Source organism: Rhinolophus ferrumequinum, chromosome X (assembly GCF_004115265.2).
Source record: "Rhinolophus ferrumequinum isolate MPI-CBG mRhiFer1 chromosome X, mRhiFer1_v1.p, whole genome shotgun sequence".
Lineage (NCBI taxonomy): Eukaryota > Metazoa > Chordata > Mammalia > Chiroptera > Rhinolophidae > Rhinolophus > Rhinolophus ferrumequinum.
In genome coordinates, this window is record NC_046284.1 from 95,239,572 (window position 1) to 95,261,106 (window position 21,535).

A 21,535-nucleotide genomic window follows, 5' to 3' on the forward strand; every position below is an offset into this window, starting at 1 on the left:
TTGATCAGGCTTTCGCTGTAGTTTATCAGTGATCATAGTTGTGTACATAGAATCTATTGAGTTACAGTTTCAAATGAGGACTCTGGCAGAAAATACTTAAAAGTAAGCTACAAAGGAGTACCCCAGAAGGCTCGACTGCTGCTGAACAGCAGCCCTTGAAATGTTTATTATTTCACTAGAGAGATAAAACTTGCTGGACACATATATACAAAACAAAATGCTACCATGGAGGAAGGCGCTGTCATTCCTTCCTTCATTCTTTCTACGGTGAAAATTAAATGTGGTATTAAATGGCCAGTACCTGACATATAACTTAATATTTGGTGCATAGTATTCATTCAACCAATATTTATATACCAAGCGCCAAAAAGCGAGCAGAAGCTTCCCCAAACCAGGTGGCTCTGAAAAAGTGAGGGCCACTTAGTCAGCCTCCTGCGGCCCTCTTCCCTGTCAGGGGCGTTCGGTAGGCACAGGTTTCTGGAAAGAACAGGTAAGAGGAGTTCCTGTGACTCTGCCTTAACTGTTGCTTAACAAAGCCCTTTGGTTTCCTAATACCCCCATGTTCTCAGCCAGGACTGCACAAAGATAAAAATATGATCTGAAAACAGATCGATGGCTTTCCTTTATTAAATCCCTTAATTAATAAGAAGAAAAGGTTTTGTGCCCTGGGTGTGCAGAGAGTAAGACATGGCTTCTGATCTCAAGGAACCGTTGGCTATTTCTATAGGCTGACCAGAAAATTTTCGAGTACGAGAGAGTACTTCAGGAGTGGCACTGCAGCTGCCACAGAGAAAGGCTAGGAAAGGGCTTCCAAGGAGCAGCAGTGAAAAATGAACTGAGTCATGGAAAGTGAAAGCTAAGCAGGCAAAGGGGGTGTGGAGAGCAAGGACTTTCCAGGCTGATGGAAGCCATGAGAGTGTCCATGTCAGTGCAGCCTAGGGCATTTTTGGTCCTGGTTAGAACAGCAAAGGGCCTTGTGGGTTTGTAGAAGACGTGAAACAGCAAGAGTCATATGACCACACTTGGGCTTTTGTAACATTGTTCTGGCAGCAATATGGAGGGTGGATTGGAAGGGAACGGAACTAGAGGCAGGGGTGCCAGTTAGGAGGCAGTAAGAGGAGACCAGGCAGAGACGAGAGAGGGGCTGGGCTGGGACAGTGGGGATGGAGAATTGGGTACATATGTGATCGAGGGGATTTAGGGATAGAATTGGAGGGCTTAGTAAAGAGATGGAGCTTGGAGGGAGTGAAAATCCAAGCCTTTCTTGTTTCTGGCCTGGAGAACTGGCTGGAAAGAGTGCCATTCACCAAGGTGGAGAACAGAAGAGTAGGGGCAGGTTCGGGAGACTTTTAGGGCTTGTTGATCCAGGAGATGTTCAGCAGTCGGATACACGCCTGGGTCTGGAGCTCGGGAGACGGCTGAGTATCAGCAGCACATGTATGCAGATAACACTGTGGAGCTGAATGAGAGGCAGCAGTCATAGGGCGGAAAGAGAACTGAAGACAAAATGCGGGCAACATGGGTAGGTAAGGGGAGGTTGAGAAAGGGAAGTGAGAAGGAGGTGGGATAGGAACACTTTCCATGAAAGAGGTACTGCCCAAGCCGAGGAAGAAGCCGTCAAGGGCTGCAGAGAGGGCCTGCGAGAGGCCCAGAAGAGGGCCGGGCAGAACCCACATTGCCAGCAAAGAGTGAGCTCCAGCAAGTCTGCTTTGCAGGGAAATGGAATCAGAACTAGACTTTGAAAAATCAGTATCAGACAGAGTGCTACTGGCATATTTCTCAATTTAGGAAGGGAGATGTATATTCCAGAGACTTTGGTGCTCTGGGAAAAGAAACTCCTAAATGTTTAGTTGCTGTTACTAAATACAATGGTATATAAGACTGGGATGTTATTGAAGTGAGCTGTCAACAAAAAGGAGTCTGCAGTGCTTTCAATATCAGTGGTGTTGGGGGTGCTCTGAGAGTAGCCATTATGGTCTTTAGTTTATTTGAACAGAGTTGGGAAAGAGCATGGGTTCTGGAGTCCAGCAGGCAGGCATGAGTTCAAACCTCAGCCTTGCACTGACTAGCTGTTGTGGACACTTGGAAAAGTGTTTTCTTTTTTAAACCTTTCTGAGTCTTATTTCCCTCTTTTAGTAAACAGGGTCAGGGGGGGTCTTTTGATAATTAGTTAACACATGAAATGTGTTGGAGATACTCAGCAAATGGTGACCTGTACCACTCTTAATTCTCCTTTCTAATCCCACCGAGTCAGGTGCAGTGATACCCTCCTGAATCTCATGAGCTTAGTTCTATGAACCTCACTTTTGTTTAACTATAACATAGCAACTGCCACCCCAAATTGGCTTTTGGAAATAGATCTGTGGGAATGCAATGGATTACAGTAATGATAACCCGTAAATATGAGGTAGAATGAAATTCTGCTGTTACACACCATATACGGGTCAAATACTGCCCCTCAGCATGATGCAAGTGTGATGAAAGGCTGATCGCACTCCTATGGTTCGCCTACAGTTTACATGTTAGTGCTGTCACAGGGACCGTAGATTTATCTCTGCGTCCTAAGGGTTTTTATCAAAGTCGTTTTAAAGAATAATTCACACACGAAGCGTAATCATGTATCATGCATTTGTTTAAGCTAAAGAGGAAAATAATTTTTCTGAGAAAAAAGAGGGGGGAAAAAAAGAGTAAAAGTGAAACGGGAATAAAACTACCAGCAAGATGTTCTGTACCCTGAGCGTTATGTTCCTTTTTGCTCATCAGAGTCAAACTTTAATGTATTTGGTGGTAAAATACAGGATTAGGAATGAAGGAAGGGGTTCGTACACAGAAAGAAGGAAAAGTTTAGAGATTCTAAAGTAGTGTCATTGGAAGCAATTATTGGGAAGTCGCAACTGGCAGCCCATGGGTACAATCTGCAGATTTATTTTTGTCAGGTATACATAGTGGTTTTTTAAACATGTGAATCCATTGCCAACATTGAAACATCAGGAGATTTTACATAGAAAAGATGTTTTGGGGATTCTCTTGGAAAACCTGAGAGTCTGGGAGCACCGTACCCTGCAGCAGCACCGGCCTGCAGTCCAGCCCCGGCCACTCCGCCACTTCCCTGCTGTCCCCCTGCTGTCCCCCGGCTGCTCCTGACAGGCTTGCCACCCTCTTCCTTCACTTGCTCTGGCTGCCGGGCTCCTGCAAAAGAATAAAGGGATGTGTACAGGAGCGTAGAATACATAAGTGAACATTTTCAGTGAACTATTTTTTAGTGCTAAAACCTGGGACATTATGGCAAAATGTGTGTGTCCTCGCTTCTTGGTTTTTGAAGGTCCTCCGTGTGCACTAGGGATCCTATCTTACTTTTTACCGAGGGGCCTTCACCAAACACTTACATTTACATACAAATACTGTTTGCTCATGTTATTTTCTCTGTAAATAATCTTTTTAATCTCGACATAAACCTTCCAAGGTAGGTGTTGCTAATGTCATTTGCCCATTTTACAGATAGACTGTAAAGTACATTAATTAGGTGCCTTGCTCAGGCCATGAGTCATGGAGAAAGGCTTGGAAAGCAGTGCTGAGGTCTTTGTACTTAATGCCCTTCCCACTCTCTACTCCTGCCTCAGTGATTTCTAGTGTAATTAAACACGAACTTACATGTTAACTCTTGTCCTAAAGAAACCTTGAAATTGAGACTTAAAAATACACACTTTCCTACCTGATATGACTTAGATATAAAGTTCCATGCTCTATTAGCCTATTTGGAAAGTATTTTCTACCCTATGTGACATTAAGGCATGTCATAAATCCAGAATTGTAGCATAAAATTTTACGCTTTATAGTCTGTTTTAAAAAACTTAAAAAAAAAACTCTTTTGAAGTTAATATATACACAGTAAAGTATCTCGTGCATGTATAACTTAATGTATATTCCACAAACTGTACACTCCCATGTAGTTAATACCCAGATCAAGGAACAGCAGTGTGAGCTCCCTAGAAGCTCCCCTTTAACCCCCTTCCAGCCATTTCCCATCCCCCATCCCAGGGTGACCTCTACACTGACTTCTGATAGCAATCTCTAGTTTTTAAAGCATACAATGTGATCGAATTCCTAAGGAAACTGAAACCTCAGAAGGAACGTTTGGTTTCTTGGTATTTCCCCTAAGCAATGTAAAAAGCAGTGCCCTGGGCCAGACCAAAGACTGCAGCTTCCAGTGCTGTCTGACCAATGAAACAAGGGTCCTTTTGTGGTACCCAGGCCCATACGCTTCTTTACTGTGGTTTTAACACAAGATGTGTGTCCACTGACCACTCCAGATGATCTTACATCTTACGTGGTTCTGCTGACAAGACCGTATTTAAACTTTTATCTTTTCTTTTATAAAATGACAGTATTCTTCCAAGCTCTCCTAAGTTGTTTGTATTTGAAGGTAAGTGCTGTATGTGAGTTAAAGTATTTGTCCAGATGTGTATAGATTAATTTAAATGTGCTTAATAAGTGCAAAGTGCTACGATTAATGGTGTGATTTGTAGTGAAAATGTCCTTTTCTAAGAGCTTTCTCAAATTTAGAAAATTATATAGTTCTAACATTTCTTCATTGTTACAGATTTTCATAAAGTTAATGGGTAAAATTATAGTTCATTTAAAAGAGATGAGTGTTTTGCTTATTTCTAAAATAAGGCAAAATTCCATGTTTCTTTTTATAATATCATGATATTCTGTGGTTACATTAATATGTTAGTTAACAAGCACAATTGGAATTGACCAAGGTGCTAGAATAGCCAAACTCTCCAAGTAATGAGGACTTTGCCTGAACACAGCTCACTGCTCCTCCCTCTGGGAGATACAAGGGCAGAGTCTGAAATTCTGTGTCATGAGCAGTGTTCTTTCTAGTTGGCCTTCATTTATGTACATTTATGTGTACATCTATTTATCAGCCCAAAGTCTTAAATCTAGTAACCTTGCTTTCCATTCCCTTCCAGAGTCAAGCTGTGTCTGTTCATTTTAGCTATCCATAATGTATACCTGACTAGGCCTAATAAATAATATAAGTCACTTAGAGGGGAAACCATGCAGAAAAAAAAGAAAGCCTTAGAAGTTCTTGGTAAATAGTAGCTACCTTGTGGTTAACCCTCCCCATCCTAAGCACGTCTGCCCTGGTACCCTGTTCTCTTCTCCTGCGTTCCCCTCTAGCGTGCACTTCTCCTGGCCTTTGATTAACCTAAGTCAAGCCCTCCCAGAGTAACTTCTGAAATTCTTTTTTAAATCTCAAGGCTTCACTTCCGGATTGCTTGTCCTCACTGGGAATGCTATTGGGCCACACTGTTAGGGCTACTGGCCTGAGGATGCCAGTTAGATCTGTTACTAAGGTGTGAAATATAAACATATCCTCTCCTAGCCTGAGCTCTAGTATTTTTATTTTTGCCAGAAGAAAGGTGAGTTAATAATTAGAGGCATTGTTTTCAAACCATCCACTAAAGATTCTGTTGGGTGTCAGGCTTGTCCTTAACCAAACAGCCACTTGGGTAGCAATTGGCCCACGAGAAGGCAGTTAGTGTTGAAGGGACATAAAGGACCGTGTGGTGTGAGGCAAGTAGGGCCGAGGTGAACTTTGGAAAACCATTCTTCAAGGGAGCGAATGGTTCCAATTATTTGCTGCCTCACCTATTAGAGGTCATTGAACCTTCAGTGATGCACATAAATGAAAAGCATAGGACAAAATCCAATGAGCCTAATCTCTCAATGACAAAAAATAAGCAGTATTCCACTCCAAATATGAAATTGCAAATAAAAAGAAATCTCAATATAGAATAAAGGATAAAACTAATGTTTCGTGCCTATACTTAATAAGCATCACATGATTTACACCCAGACTATCAAATCAACAGACAGGCTGTTTTATAATTTGGATTAGCTGGACAGGAGTCAAATGGACTAAGTTGTGCTTCAGTTTGGTTTTCCCTCTGCTGTAAGTAACTAAGAGCAAACCACTTAAACTGCCTACGTCCCTTTGTCTTTTTCCTGCAATGTAAGTAATTATACTTACCTCTCGTGAATATCAGTGAAGTGTACTTCTAAAGTGATTTTAAATCCCTATGTTTTGGAAAATGAACATAATGAATATATAGACATGATTATGGTATACTGTGACAGTAAATAGAAAGCTTTTTAACTTCTCTAAAGTTTAAAAGCATTCTTTTGAGACAGCCTTGAAAGCATTTTTTCCCCCATTTTAACCTTTCCATAGGTGCTAATAGAATTTGGGGAATCCTAGTCATTAAAAATGAAGTCGAGCAACATGTACAAAATCCTTGGTAATATAGTCACTTGATATGCAGTGTGGGTTTTGCAGTATTTTATTTCTTTGAATTCAGTTTTTGAATTCATATCTATGTGTTCTTTGAGATGGTATACATTATTTATGAAAGCAATATCAAATCTCTGGTGTTTAAAAAAGAAAATCTAACTTCCTTGATTGTCAATTTTGTGACAGGATAACAGACTTTCAGAAGATGAAGATGCAGAAGACGAGGGTGAGGAAAGTAGTGCATATCTGGAAGGCGAGAAGAAAGTTGTGAGTGACAATGAAAGTGTTCCTGCAGATAGCTACAGTGAAACCAGTGACAACTCACTGGTTGAAAAGGTATTGGCAACCATTGAAAAGGTGGGATGATATGTGCTTCAATCCTGAGATCCTGCCTAAGAGAAAGTACATGGGTTCCCTGGTCTGCAGAGGGCAGATTCCAACTTCTGTGGGAGCAGAAATACTTCTACGAGTAACTTTGCTCGGGTACTGTAGGAAAAGCCTTGGCAATGTTATGAATGAGGCACACTTTGTTTCCAGCCTTCTTTCCACACTTCTTGGTAGCATTCTTTTTCCTGCAGGAGTGGAAATTAACTGATACAGGCCAGTGTAGTGTACTGGTGAGAAATCAACAATGAAGTTCAGTACTGGGTCCTTGAAATGATGAAATGACAAAGTTAGGAGCCCGGTACTGGTGGCAGAAATGGGATGTGTGCGTGCCGCTGTACGTGTGTATTTACATGTACAGGGCGAAACGAAAGTTGTGCACAGCAGTATTTGAGGTTGTGATCAGCTCTGCAGAGATGCAGTCTAGAAGGAAGCATTTATAGGAGGAATAGGAGGCAGTATCACTGAGGAAGAAAAAGGCATCCTGAAAGTAGAGCAAGGGATGCCAGAAACATCTCTTCCATTTGGCAGTTTTGCCTAACAGTGACTCTGCTAGGAGATCTTTGGTAGGTTTAAAATCATTGATTTGCTGACACTACCCTGGATTAATTTCAGAGGTGTAGAATTCAGAAACCCAAACTGAATGACACTGTATTGATTTGTTTTCATTTTTTGGACCTCTTGCGCGGAATACTGAGTTAGTTAATCATGCCTTATCGTTGATGAAACACTATCGTTATTGGTCTGAGCAAGGCTCCTCTCCCTTTGTTTAAATCGGTCTCCTTTTAGCCCCATTCCCCTTCTTCCTAACATAAACCACCATTGAAACATGCTTGTCCTTTTATTTGAATGTGGCCTTTTAAAATGTGTTTTGTGTGCATGTATTTTTAATTTAAAAACTGATATTGTGCTACAGAGGTCATTCTCTTTCTCGATTCCTTCTTTTTTCCAACTCGCACTGAAAAAAAAAAAGTGTTCTAGCAGTTTTAAGAGGGAGGGAAAGATTCTGTTTATAAGGAACATTTATGAGTTCTAGTTAGGGTGGTCCCTAAAATTCTTTACCTTTGAATTCATTAAACTCCAATTTGGCATTGTAAGATACTGAGCTAATTCATATATTGATTAATGTTCCTAAATCTTCTTTTAGTAGAATTCTTGAATCATACAGTTTTTTGTGTGTTTTTTTTTGAATCCTACCATTTTAAGCTAGGAGTGACGTTAACAATCACTTGCTATCTAAGGCAAGAGCCCAGCAAAGTGAAGTAATAGTCACATGTTTATTTTATTAGCTACAGGCCAACTCTGGAACCCTGCTTAGAAAGCAAGACTAGGTTTTCTAGTACAGCACAAATATGTTTATTATATTGTTTCTTTATTGTTTATAGGACAAAAATTCCAGCGAAGACGAATGGTCCATTTGTGACTACAATGAAAATCCAAAAGGTGTGAGCCCATTTGACTTCAAAAGAAGACTTTTTTTTAAAAAGGCTAGATACATAACATACATACATATATCTAAATGCATATATGTGCCATTCTTGAGTAATTATAGCTTACACACGTATTCTATTTTATGCTTATTTACTCTCACATGACCCTCATCATAAGCTATGAAGTATGTGACATAGGCTTATTTGTTCTCATTGATAACCACCATAGGTTCTTCACATAAAAATATTTGCATTACTCCTAGCTGCTCATGTGTCAATGTCAAGTGGTTTAGGACAGTCTTTTTACTACCTTTTTTTTTCTTTTCAATTAGTAGTATTAAGTTGAGCTTTTGCCCCAAATTTCGATTTATATCTCTGGTGAGCACTGCCAGACCCCATTGCCAATGACCAGGCTGGCCTAGCGCCACAGCAGGCCATCTAGTTATTTACCCCAGAGCCCAGACCTGAGTTTTCCATCTTACCCTGGACATTTAAGAGGAATCCTTTCCCGGGCTTAGCTGTTGGTGTCAGAGAACAGGTGCCACAAGATAGAGGAGACTGTGATTGTCCATGAGACCTACATTTTCTACACCCAAATCATCATTTTTGCGGTATGACCCCCGTTTCCACACCATCACATCACAGAGTGCCTTTTACTGTGTTTTCATTTAAAATAACTTTCATAATAGCAGATAGTTGATCTGAACTTAAGCAGAGAAGGAAGTTCCCTTAATATTTTTCCCTTCTAACTTCTGTAGAAAGAGAAGTAAGTTTTAGAATGTTTTAAGAAAAATGTTAAAATATTTGTCATCTCTTAAGTATTCTTAGCATATAGCCTAAAATGTTAAAAAAAAATCTTAAATGTACAATTTAAGTAGTTGATAATATAAATTAAAAGGATGCATATGCTTCATGAGTATACTTGAAAGATCATTATTCAACTATATACCATGTGGATTAATTTGGAATGCAAAAAATAACATGTCCAGTTGAGTAAAAAGTATTTAATTATAACTAGGTTAATTTTTAAAAAGGTAATTTATATTTTACAGAAGTCTTCCCTAACATTTACTGTTGTAGCTATATTTGGGTACTGGTCATCTAACTATTTACAGAATAGATCACGTCATTCTGAGCTTTTTACTCAACTTTTCAGGATATAAGCAGCGTAGACCTTGTCCACTACCCCAGTGGTACGCTTTTTTAGTATTACCGTATAATTCAGAGTTGATAGAGTTTTGCTGAAAACATCAGGGCTTTTCTTTTTCTCATTAGTTAGAAAAAATTTTTCTAAATATATTCTATTGTAGGAAGCATATATTATGGTGCAAAATACTGTTCTTCAGAATTCCTGAAAGATGAACCCACGCCAGATAAAGACATTAAAGTGTCAAAGAAGGTAAGTAAAATATGAACTTTTCATTTTAATGTTAAGACCAAAGTATTGAATTGCTCCTTCTACTTTTGATATGGTGATCCACATAATTTAACTCCCTTAATATAAGTTTTTATGGCCCAGAAATGTGAAGAATTTCAGGTGATGTTTTGCATTTTTAACGTGCATATTTATTTCTTTATTGGACTTTATATTGTGATTCAGGTGGTTCTGCCAAAATTTAATAGCGTATTTCTTTTAATCATCCCATCCATGCTGATTCATCATGCAATAAAAGATTCATATGATTTCACTGAAATGTGATATATAAACCAAAAACAACAAAAGAACAAGACAAACAAATGAGAAACAAAAACTCATAGACACAGACAATAGTTTAGTGGTTACCAGAGGGTAAGGGGATGGGGGGTGGGAAATGAGGGTAAGGGGGATCAAATATATGGTGATGGAAGGAGAACTGACTCCGGGTGGTGAACACACAATGGGATTTATAGATGATGTGATACAGAATTGTACACCTGAAATCTATGTAATTTCACTGACAATTGTCACCCCAATAAATTTTTTTTAAAAGGTTTATTACTTAAATTATAAGAGTATAATAATCATGACAGCCTAGAAGAGGGTAAGGCAAAGCCACAAAATAGAGAGGATAAATGAAAACATAAAGATAATTGTGCTTAGAAAACATTATGCCATGTTACTTCAGTCTCTCAGGAGATGACTAATACCTGGTTTGGAGTTATTAAAAGTCTGATGAATACATTTCTTCTCCTTGGAAGTAAGTTACTCTTCACTTGCAGGAGAACTTTCTTTAATCATGAGATTACATTTCACGGTAAAAGAGGAAACATGGAAGAAAAGATAAATGAAAGGCCTTGTTAATTCTTACTATTCAACCTTCAGGTCTCAGCTTAAATGTTATTTCCAAATAGAGGCCTTTTGTGACCAGCAGCACTTATATAAATTATTATATCTCACTATTATTCTGTCACATAACACTCTTTTTTATCCTTCTTAGTATTTATCACAATTTGCAATTACATAGTCATTTATATATTTGCTTTATGGCTCTATCTTCCCACTGGCCTTCAGCTCCATGGGGACAGAAATGATTTTCTGTTTTGCTTTCCAGTATATCCTTAGCACTTATCACAGTTCCTGGTATGTGGTAAATGCTCAGTAAACATTTTTGGTTGACATTGAATTATAGCCTGTAAGGGACTAAGAAAGAGGAAAGGATGATGATGTAAAACTAGGAGCCATTCTTAGAGTAGTAAACAACCTGTCTTTTGCCATCTTTGGAGGTATATGCCACTCTGAAATTCCTTTCAGAATTACATCAGGAATTTCAAGTTATTTTGGCCCTGATCCCCTTGTTGTTATCTTTTCCTAAAAATTGCTTCATGACCATTTTTATGTTTATAAAAATTATCTTATAAATTTGGATTATTATACCCAAAAAGGTAGTCGTTACCTGGCTCAAATGACACTGTGGAATTGTCCTTAGAATTATAACAGATATATCATCAGCATTTGATCAAGGTTTAGGAACTTTTTATATTCTCTGTCTAGGAAACCAGAACATTTAACAGATACTCTACTATGCTTCATAGTGTTGCTGTGAATAGTTTTTCCAATTTTAAGAGCTCAGGGAAAGACTGGAAAAGAAAATCAAATATGAGGGAGGAAGTAAAGGAGTCAGGAGACGTAAAAACCTAAGGAGAGGAAGTGAAGTGAAACAGCAGAAAAAAATATTTGAAAACACACCCTCCAACCAAATGAAAATATGTATTCTAGAACACGCGGTCAAGTTTCAGGAATGTTTCAGACTCTCCAGTCTTCATCATTGTCCAAAGGTGGTAGGATTTGGGTGCGCAAGACAGGAAAGAGGGCAGAGCCAGGAAAGGGATGCCGTGTGGGAAGCAGAGTGGCAGGCGCCTGTGGGAGCACAGCAAGCAAGGCCCCCGAGTGCCAGCACCAGTCGATGGGACAAAGGTGAGGATACGCAGGGCTGCAAGTGCCAGGCTGAAGAATTCATCTTAAACTTTGATTCTGCTTAAATTTTCATTTATACCCAATGGAAAAACATATTTCAGCAAACACATATTTCCTAGGTTAAAGGAAGGAAACAAAAGATAATGAAAATTATATTTTAAAAATCAAAAAACAGTAATAAGTATATTCCCTACTTAAGGAATATGCTGTTATTCTTCATATTTTAAAAAGGAAATAGATGATTTGGGTGAGACTTTTATCAATCATTCCCGCATGACATTTTTTTAAAATCTATAATGTCTTTGACCTATTTACACCATCCAAGCCAAACAAATCAATCAACTTTTTAAAACTTGGAAAATTAATGTTGCATTAACTCATATCAAAATAAACATGTGTTTGAGATTTTGCACACACACACACACACACACACACACACACACTTAATTAGATACTCCAAAGATAATCTGACAAAAAGAAAAAGAAAGAATTGCCTTCTTTGTATCTGCAAGACAGAATTCACCATTGAATTTTGTTTTGATGATTTTAACATTTCAGATAGCCAGGTTAGGGCTCGTGACTTTAATTGGCAGCAGCGATCTTTTGTCACATCTGGAAATTACCAAATATTGCTTTTCTAAAGTGTAGTCAGTGCTGATTATTTGGATCCACAGTTAGCCGCTGAGGAAATTGTGTTATTGGCTTAATTTCCTTCCATCCAAGTAAGCTAATGAAAAAAGCAATATGCTTTTCAGTTATTAAAAAGAATTTTTTTCCATAATGGAGTTAGTTTATATGTGTATTTATTTAGCATATATTAATTGGGTATATCTTATGTGCCAGGCACAAGGCTAGAGGCTGCAGGTACACAGGTTAAAGATCCAGTGCCTTCCCTCAGAAACTAGCTGGAACATGGCAGATTCCCGGGATAGTTCCCCATGCCAGTTCACAGTGAATAGATGTCTTATGCATTGTCACTACCATAAATAAAAGAGTCTGAGAGGAGAATTTCTCCACCAAAAGTATGCCTGTGGATTCTTGCCTTTCCTGGCAACTACCTTTCTCTGATGCTACGCTTTGTTCACCATCACAGCTATAGCTCTGCATGTTCACTTCAAGCACACAGTCAGCTTTACCTTGTGAGGAAAATCTGCGGTATACATGCGGTCTCTCAGTTTTTCCCAGGCTTACAACCTGAGATTATCTCTTTCAGGCTCACCCAATAATTACTCCTCTGCTTTTTAAAAATAGCTTTATTGAGGTATAATTTATATATAATAAACTGCACATATTAAAAGTATACTAATCAAGTATGTAATTTGATTAGTTTTGATATATGTATACACCTAGGAAACCATAATCACAATCAAGAGAGTGAACAGTGCCATTATAGGCAAAAGGTTCTTTGTGACTCTTTGTGATCCCTATCTACATCCCCCACCCCCTGCCATCCTCAGTAAACCACTCATCTGCTTTCTGTAGTCATACATTATTTTGCAAGTTCTAGGTTTTTGCAAATCCTACACTATGTACTCTCTTTTTTGGTTTGGCTTCCGTCATTCAGCATAATTGTTTTGAGATTCATCCATGCATGAATCAATAGTTAATTCCTTTATATTTAATGCAGAATTATATTCTATTTTGAGTTAATTTTTTTATATGGTGAAGGTAGGGATTGAAGTTCATGTTTGTTAACATATGGGCATCAGTTGTTCTAGCACTATTTGTTGAAAAAAAGACTAGCGTTTCTCTACTGAATTGCCTTTACATCTTTGTCATAAATCAATTGACTTTTTGTGGGCCTATTTCTGGACTCTGTATTCTGTTCCTTTGATCAGTTTATCTTACGCCACTACCACACTGTTTTGATTACTGTAGCTTTATAATAAGTCTTGAAATCAACAAGTGTTAGTTCTCCAACTTTGTTCTTTTCCAAACTTGATTTAGGTATTCTCGACCCTTTGCATTTCCGTGTGAATTTTTAGAATCAGTTTGTCAATTACTGAAAACAGAAATGCCTGTCGGGATTTTGATTGGAATTGCTTTGACTCTGTAGATGAATTTGGGAAAAATTAACATCTTAACAATATTAAGTCCCCTAACTCATGAAGATGATACTTCTCTCCATTTATTGATGTCTTCTTAAATTTCTCTTAGCAATGTTTCATACTTCTCAGTGTATAGGTCTTGCACATATTTTGTCAGATTTATTTTGTGTTTTCTGTTTTTATTCCCTGATTAACTGGTTAGAAGTTTATCAATTTTATTGATCTTTTCAATGAACCAGTATTTCGCTTCATTGATTTTTCTGTATTGTTTTCTATTTTATTAATATCCACTATGGTCTTTATTATTTCTTATTTCCTTTCTTCTACTTATTTTGGGTTTAATTTGCTCTTCTTTTTCTAGTTTCTTTTAGTCAAGTTGTCCTTTTCTATCTTAGTTGTGGAGGGTGCCGTTCAGCTTCAAGTTGTAACCTTTCAGTCTTACTTGTGGAGGGCGCAGCTCAGCTCCAGGTCCAGTTGCTGTTGCTAGTTGCAGGGGGCGCAGCCCACCATCCCTCGTGGGAGTCGAGGAATCGAACTGGCAACCTTGTGGTTGATGCGCTCCAACCAACTGAGCCATCCAGGAGCTCAGCGGCAGCTCAGCTCAAGGTGCCGTGTTCAATCTTAGTTGCAGGGGGGCACAGCCCACCATCTCTTGCAGAACTCGAGGAGTTGAACTGGCAACCTTGTGGTTGAGAGCCCACTGGCCCATGTGGGAATCGAACCGGCAGCCTTCGGAGTTAGGAGCAGCCTTCGGAGTTAGAAGCACTGAGCCACCAGGCCAGCCCCATTCTTTTTCTAGTTTCTTAACATAAAAGTTGGGGTCACTGATTTTCATTTTCATTCAGTTCAAAATACTTCCTGAATTCCCACATGATTTCTTCTTTCACTCATGGGTTATTTTCAACATATTTGGAATTTTCCAGAGATCTTTCTGTTATTAATTTCTAATTTAATTATGTTGTGACTGGAGAACATACTTGACTTGAGTCCTTTTAAATTTAGTGACCCAACCTTTTAAATTTTAAGGCCCAGAATCAGGTTTATCTTGCTAAGTATTCCATGTGCACTTGAGAAGGTTGCGAAAAATGCTGCTGTTGGGTGGAGTTGTCCTGTCAATGTGAAGTAGGTCAAGTTCATTGATAGTGCTGTTCAAGTCTTCATTATCCTTCTTGATTTTCTTTGTACTTGTTCTGTTCTTGAGAGAGGGGTATTAAAGTACCTGACTATAATTGTAGATTTATCCTGTACTTATATTAGTTTTTGCTTCATATATTTTACAGCTGTTGTTAGATTCCGTAATGTTTAGGATAGTTATAGTCTTTTAATTGACCCCTTTATTATTATGAAATCGCCTTCTTTATCCCCGATATTTGCTCTGAAATCTACTTGTTCTGATATTATATAGCCGTTCTAGTTTTCTTTTGATTTGACTTATAATGGTATATCTTTTTCCCTCCTCTTGCTTTTAACCCATTTGTCATTTTAAAATTGAAATGCAGTGTGTGGGGGGGTGGGAGATGAGGGTAAGGGGGATCAAATATCTGGTGATGGAAGGAGAACTGACTCTGGGTGGTGAGCACACAATGTGAGATATAGATGATGTATTAATAGAATTGTATACTTGAAATCTATGTAATTTTACTAACAATTGTCACCCCAATAAATTTGAAAAAAATAATTGAAATGCATTTAATACAGACAGCATATTGATGGGTCTTGTTTTTTTTTTAATCTAATCTGAAAAATCTCTGCCTTTTCATTGGAGTATTTAGACTATTTATATTTAATCTGATTATTGATGCAGTTAGGTTTAAATCTATCATCTTACTATTTATAATATTCTTCATCCCTAAAAAATGCGGGTTTATTTTGTCTGATATTAATATAGCTATATTAGCTTTCCTATGGTTAGCATTTTCCTCATATATCTCTTTTTGTTTTTAGAGATTTTTATTAAAATATAGCTAACAGAATATTATACTAGTTTCAGGTGTACACCATAGTTATGCAACATTTATATACCTAAAGAAATGATCACCATGATAAGTCCAGCAACCATCCGACACAATAGCACAATATTATTGACTATATTCCCTGTGCTGTACATTACATCTCCATGACTTACTTGTTTTATACCTGGAAATTTGAACCTCTTACTTCCCTGCTCCTTTCTCCACCCCTTTTAATTTTTCAATTACAATTGACATTCAGTATTATTTTATATTGGGCCCGCCCGGTGGCTCAGGTGGTTGGAGTGCAGTGCTCCTAACGCCAAAGTCGCCAGTTCAATTCCCACATGGGCCAGTGAGCTGCACCCTCTACAGCTAAGATTGTGAACAGCGGCTCTCCCTGGAACTGGGCTGCGGTGAGCAGCCGGAGGTCAGCGTGAGCTGCTGTGGGGTGCTGTGCTGCCGTGAGCTACCGTGTGCTACCAGGAGCAGCCAGTGGCCAGCATGAGTGACCGGCACCCAGCGTGAGTGGCCGGCAGCTGGCGAGAGCTGCCGTGAGCTGCTGTGAGTGGCCGACCGGCGACCGATGACCTACTGCCTCAGCCGGGAGGAGCACAAGGCTCATAATACCAGCATGGGCCAGGGAGCTGTGTCCTACACAACTAGACAGAGAAACAACGGCTTGAATCGGAAAGGGGGGCGGAAGAAGGGAAAAAATATGTATGTTATTTTATATTAATTTCATGTGTACAGCATAGTGGTTAGACATTTATATAATTTAAGAACTGATCCCCCGACTAATCTAATACCCACCTGGCACTATACATAGTTATTACCATATCATTGACTATATTCCCTATGCTTTACTTTACATCCCCATGACTATTTTGTAACTACCAATTTGTGCTTCTTAAGCCCTTCCCCATTTAGACTCACCCACCACAACCTCCCTCCCATCTGGCAACCATCAAAATGTTCTGTATCTGTAAGTTTGTTTCTGTTTTGTTTGTTCATTTTGTTCTTCAGATTCCACATATAGGTAAAATCACATTGCATCTGTCTTTTGCTGTCTGACTACCCTAGTCAGCACAATACCTTCCAGGTCCATCCATGCTGCTGCAGATGGCCAAAACCCATTCCCTTCCATGGCCGAGCAATATTCCATTGTATATATTTACGACCTACTCTTTATCTATTCATTGACTGACGGACGACCAAGCTGCCTCCACATCTTGGCCATTGTAAACAATGCTGTAATGAATATATGTATGCACACATCCTCTCAAAGTAGCATTTTGGGTTTCCTCAGATAAATTCCCAGAAGTGGGATTACTGGGTTTTTTGTCTTTTGTTATAGCGTTTCTTTTAAAGACTGTGTTGTCTGGTATAAATATTGCTACCACAGCTTGTTTTGTTTTGGTTTGGTTTTCATTTTCATGAAATAACTTTTACCCATCTTGTAACTTGCAGTCTGTGTGTCTCTTTCGATCTGAAGTGAGTCTCTTGTAGGCAGCATATGTAAGGGTCTTGTTTACTTATCCATTCAGCCACCCTGTGTCTTTTGATTGGAACATTTAATCCAATTGCGTTTAATGTAATTATTGATAGATATGTAGTTATCGACATTTTATTATTTTTTTTTCAACTTGAAGTCCCTCTTACATTTCTTATAATGCTGGTTTGAGGGCAATGAACTCCTTTAGCTTTTTCTCATCTGGGAAGCTCTTTATCTGTCCTTCCATTCTAAATGATAGCTTTGCTGGCTAGAGTAATCTTGGTTGTAGGTCCTTGCTTTTCATCACTTCGAATATTTTCTGCCAGTCCCTTCTGGCTTGCAAAGTTTCTGTTGAGAAATCAGGTGACAGTCTTATAGGAGTGCCCTTGTAGGTAACTAACTGCTTTTCTCTTGCTGCTTTTAACAGTCTCTCTTTGTCTTTAACCTTTGGCATTTTAGTTATGATGTGTCTTGGTGTGGGCCTCTTTGGGTTCATCTTGTTTGGGACTCTCTGTACTTCCTGGACTTGTATGTCTATTTCTTTCATTAGGTTAGGGAAGTTTTCCATCATTATTTCTTCAAATAGGTTTTCAATTCCTTGCTCTCTCTCTTCTCTTTATGGTACCCCTATGAAGCAAATGTTGGTATGCTTCGTGTTGTCCCAGAGGCCCCTTAAAGTATCCTCATTTTTTTGGATTCTTTTTTCTTTCTGATTGGGTGGTTTCGGCTACCTTATCTTCTAAATCACTGATTCGATCCTGTGTTTCATCTAATCTACCATGTTTCCCTGAAAATAAGACCTACCCAGACCATCAGCTCTAATGTGTCTTTTGGAGCAAAAATTAATATAAGACCCAGTATTATATTATATTATACCTGCTCTTACATTATATTAAAATAAGACCAGATATTATATTATAGAGACCCGGTCTTAACATTATATTAAAATAAGACCAGGTCTTATATTAATTTTTGCTCCAAAAGACGCATTAGAGCTAATGATCTAGCTAGGTCTTATTTTCGGGGAAACACGGTACTGTTGATTGCCTCTAATGTATTCTTCATTTCAGCTAGTCTTTATTTCTGACTGGTTCTTTTCTATGTTTTCTGTCTCCATTTTTTTGTTTCCTATCTCTTTGTTGAAGTTCTCTCTGAGTTCATTGAACATCCTTATAACCAATGTTTTGAACTCTGCACCTGGTATATTGCCTGTCTCCATTTTGTTTAGCTCTTTTTCTGGAGCTTTGTTCTGTTCTTTCATTTGGGACATATTTTTTTGTCACCCCATTTTGTCTGCCTCCCTGTGTTTGTTTCTATGTGTTAGGTGGAGCTGCTATGCCTCCTGGTCTTAGGAGAGTGGCCTTATGTAGTAGGTGTCCTGTGATGCCCAGTGGCGCAGCCTCCCTGGTCACCTGAGCCAGGTGCTCCAGGTATGTCCTTTGTGTGGGTTGTGTGTGCCCTCCTGTTGTAGTTGAGCCTTGGTTGCTGTTTACATGTCAGTGGAAGGGATTGACCCTCAGGCTGATTGGTTGTGAGGCCTGGCTGTGACTACAATGGACGAGCTGTTGTGCAGGGGATGATCCTATAAAGCAGGATTCGCTTTAGGTGGGCTCTGGTGCCTGTCCAGTCTGCCCTTTGGGTGTGTCATCCTTGGAGGTGGCTGGGTATTGCTCCAGCTTGGTCTGAAGCTAGCCACCAGGAATGCTTGCCCTGTGGTCTCCAGGGAGGGGCCTCACTGCAGGCCAATTTCAGCCACAGGCTGAGGCCTTCCCAGAGCCACCTGGCATGAGCCACAAAGCAATCCACATATGGCCACCACCCATGCTGAGCTTAAAGGTGCCTTGAGAGACCAAGCCACGACCCAAAGCAGGCTGTCACTATTGCAGGGCTTAGGGCTGCTCAGCAAGAGGTACGGAACATGCCCAAGGCAGATGCTGCTTGTTTGGAGTTTGTGAACCTTTGAAAGACTTGAGGAAAGTCTATGTCATGGGCCAAGACAGGTCACTTATATGGGAAAGCCACTGGAAGCGACTTGGGTGTGCCAGAAAGTTGGTTGGGTTGGGTCTCAGGGAATCACCAGGGTGGAATAAACGATCTGTGTTAGCCAGGTTGATGGAGACTCAGATATGGCAGCAGCCTGCTTCGGGAGGGGGGAGGGCCCAACAAAGAAACAATGGCTTCTTCCAGCTCCTCTGTCTAGGATAAAGCTGTCTCTCCAGCCCGTCTTGAACCCAGACAATTCATTTCCTCCCCATTTGTCCCTGGTGCCTTTCGTGCTGCTGCCCCAGTGCTGGAGCTCAGAGCAAGTGAGTCAGTCAGCGGGTAAGTCCATGCATGGGTTCTTTAAGAGGAATGCCTGGGACTCCAGTCGCCCTCATCTCACTCAGCCACAATCTCTACTGGTTTTTGCAGCCAGATGTTGTGGGACTTTTCTCCCTAGCAGTTGAACCCTAGGCTGGGAAGCCTGGTGTGGGGCTGGGACCCCTTGCTCCTCCAGGGGGTATCTCTGCAGCCAAGTTATCTCTTCCGATTTTAAATGATCACGTGTAGGTGTGGGACCAGCCCATTCTGCATCTCTGCCCCTCCTAGCATTCTCATGGTGGCTTCTTCTGTATGTCCTTAGTTGTAGGGCTTCTGTTTAGCTAGACTTCAGGTGATTCTCAATGATGGTTGTTCTGCAGTTTAGTTGTAATTTTGACGTGGTCATGAGAGGACGCAAGCACACCATTTACCTACTCTACCATCTTGACCGGAAATGAATCTTTTTCTTTTTTACTCTTTACTTTTTCTTGTGTTTTAGATGTGTCTTTTGTAAATGGTGTATAGGCTTGGTTTTACTTTTAAATTTTTAACACACATACCTAAAATCTAAAGCTAATCAATGTTCCTAACTTTTCCCCAATAATACCAGGATCTTAGAAGTGTTTTCTCTCCTGTCACCCCTTCCTTCCCATTTTACATGTTAACGTATCCAGAATTTTAATTTTTTAACCTCACAAATTAAATGCTATTATTATTTTTTAGATCATTTTCTTTACTCACCATTCCTTTTTACATCTCAGATGTCCTTTCTGGGATCCTTTTTCTTCTTCCTAAAGAAATCTTTTGGAAGGTTCTGTCATAGATTTCTTTTGTAGTTAACATTTTCAGTATCTGTTCACTTGAAGATGCTAGTATGGGTTGTTGTTGAATGTTAAACCTTGAAGCGTCTTGTTTTAGGGAGGAATGATGATTGACATTGGTCAAAGAAAAAATCCTGATGGATACTAAGAATGTATATATGATGCCCCATAAAGATGTGATGCAATAATATTAAGACTTGTTGAAAATTATACCCCAAAATACTATTAAATGAATATCTCACTTAATGAAATTAATTCTTTCTGTGTTTTTTCTAGACTTTCTTCTTTAAGCGACTGTCATCCTTACGTCAAAAAATTATGCAGAATAATAATGAGCCACTCTCAGAAATAAAACCAATGGAAGATAAAATACCTTATAAAAACAACAACAGAGATGACTACCAGGACCACAAGGGACAAAATCATCAAGCTACTTCACACCAAAATTCAGCAAAAACATCAAAATATTGTGTAATACTTTAAATATATATGTGGTCACCAAGTACAGTATAATTTATCTTTGAAAAACATAACTTCTGAAGAAATATTTCTAGTAAAAATCTTAAAGATATAAGTTAATAATATCTTTTATTTGCTTTGAATTGTATGACCAGTTTTGATATTTATTTATGCTAATATTTTTGACAAGCAATTTCAAAATGTGTATCTCAGACTCTTTTTCAAGTGTTGTGGCCTTAACTGTTCAGTGTTGCATAAAGAGTATATTTTCATATGTGAAGTTTGAATTAAGATATTTCATAGTTTTTATGAAACAGTTTTACTTCTTATAATTTCATAAGGCCATTATTTACAATCTTATAACACTGTAACAACTTTTCATGTATTTGCAATTTTTAAAAACTGAGTCAAAATTGTTTTCAAACTGTATTTTAATAAACTATCTGGTCGGTTCTGCCATTTGAATGAATATGAGTGAAATTTGGATGTACTTGGAGTTATCAGTTGACAAAACGGGCAAAAAAATCTGTCTAATTTAAAACTATTCAAAGACATAAAATGCATTTACCTCTGAGTAAAGGAAATACAACTGTGTAAACAGTACATCTTTATAGAGAAACTGTTGGAATTTCTTTGCTTCCCGCTCCTTCCTTCAGTGAGGTGATTTGGCATAAAGACATTGCAGATTATGTGGTGTGATCTGGAGTGTTTGACCTTGCCACAGATCGCCACCTCAGGAGGACCAAACATAGCCAGGCTTGTCATTTCAACAGCAGTAATCAAGGTTGGCTCCTCTCCTTGATTCACACAAAGTGCTCTGCCACAGGAATAAAAAAGGAAAAGCTGTTAAGTCTACGCTGATACAGACGTTGCTTCCCTATGCTCACAGATGATGCTTATTTAATGCAGCAAACTACCTTCATTTTCCCCATTCTAGCTTCTGAACAGTTTCT

The 21,535-nt window shown here is 39.0% G+C and overlaps 1 protein-coding gene across 3 annotated transcripts in view; it reads left to right on the forward strand.

The window, feature by feature from the left end:
• RPGR (retinitis pigmentosa GTPase regulator) overlaps positions 1–20,964 on the forward strand; it is a 57,049-nt gene extending 36,085 nt beyond the window's left edge. For 2 of the 3 annotated variants that reach the window (XM_033104134.1, XM_033104144.1), the window contains exons 15-18: positions 6,488–6,637; positions 8,071–8,128; positions 9,426–9,514; positions 20,400–20,964. In XM_033104134.1, coding sequence (XP_032960025.1) covers positions 6,488–6,637; positions 8,071–8,128; positions 9,426–9,514; positions 20,400–20,606 — 504 coding nt within the window. In that variant the 3' untranslated portion in view covers positions 20,607–20,964. The remainder of the gene's footprint in view (positions 1–6,487; positions 6,638–8,070; positions 8,129–9,425; positions 9,515–20,399) is intronic. The other variant, XM_033104153.1, reaches the window with a different exon arrangement.
• The last annotated feature ends 571 nt before the right edge of the window (positions 20,965–21,535 follow it).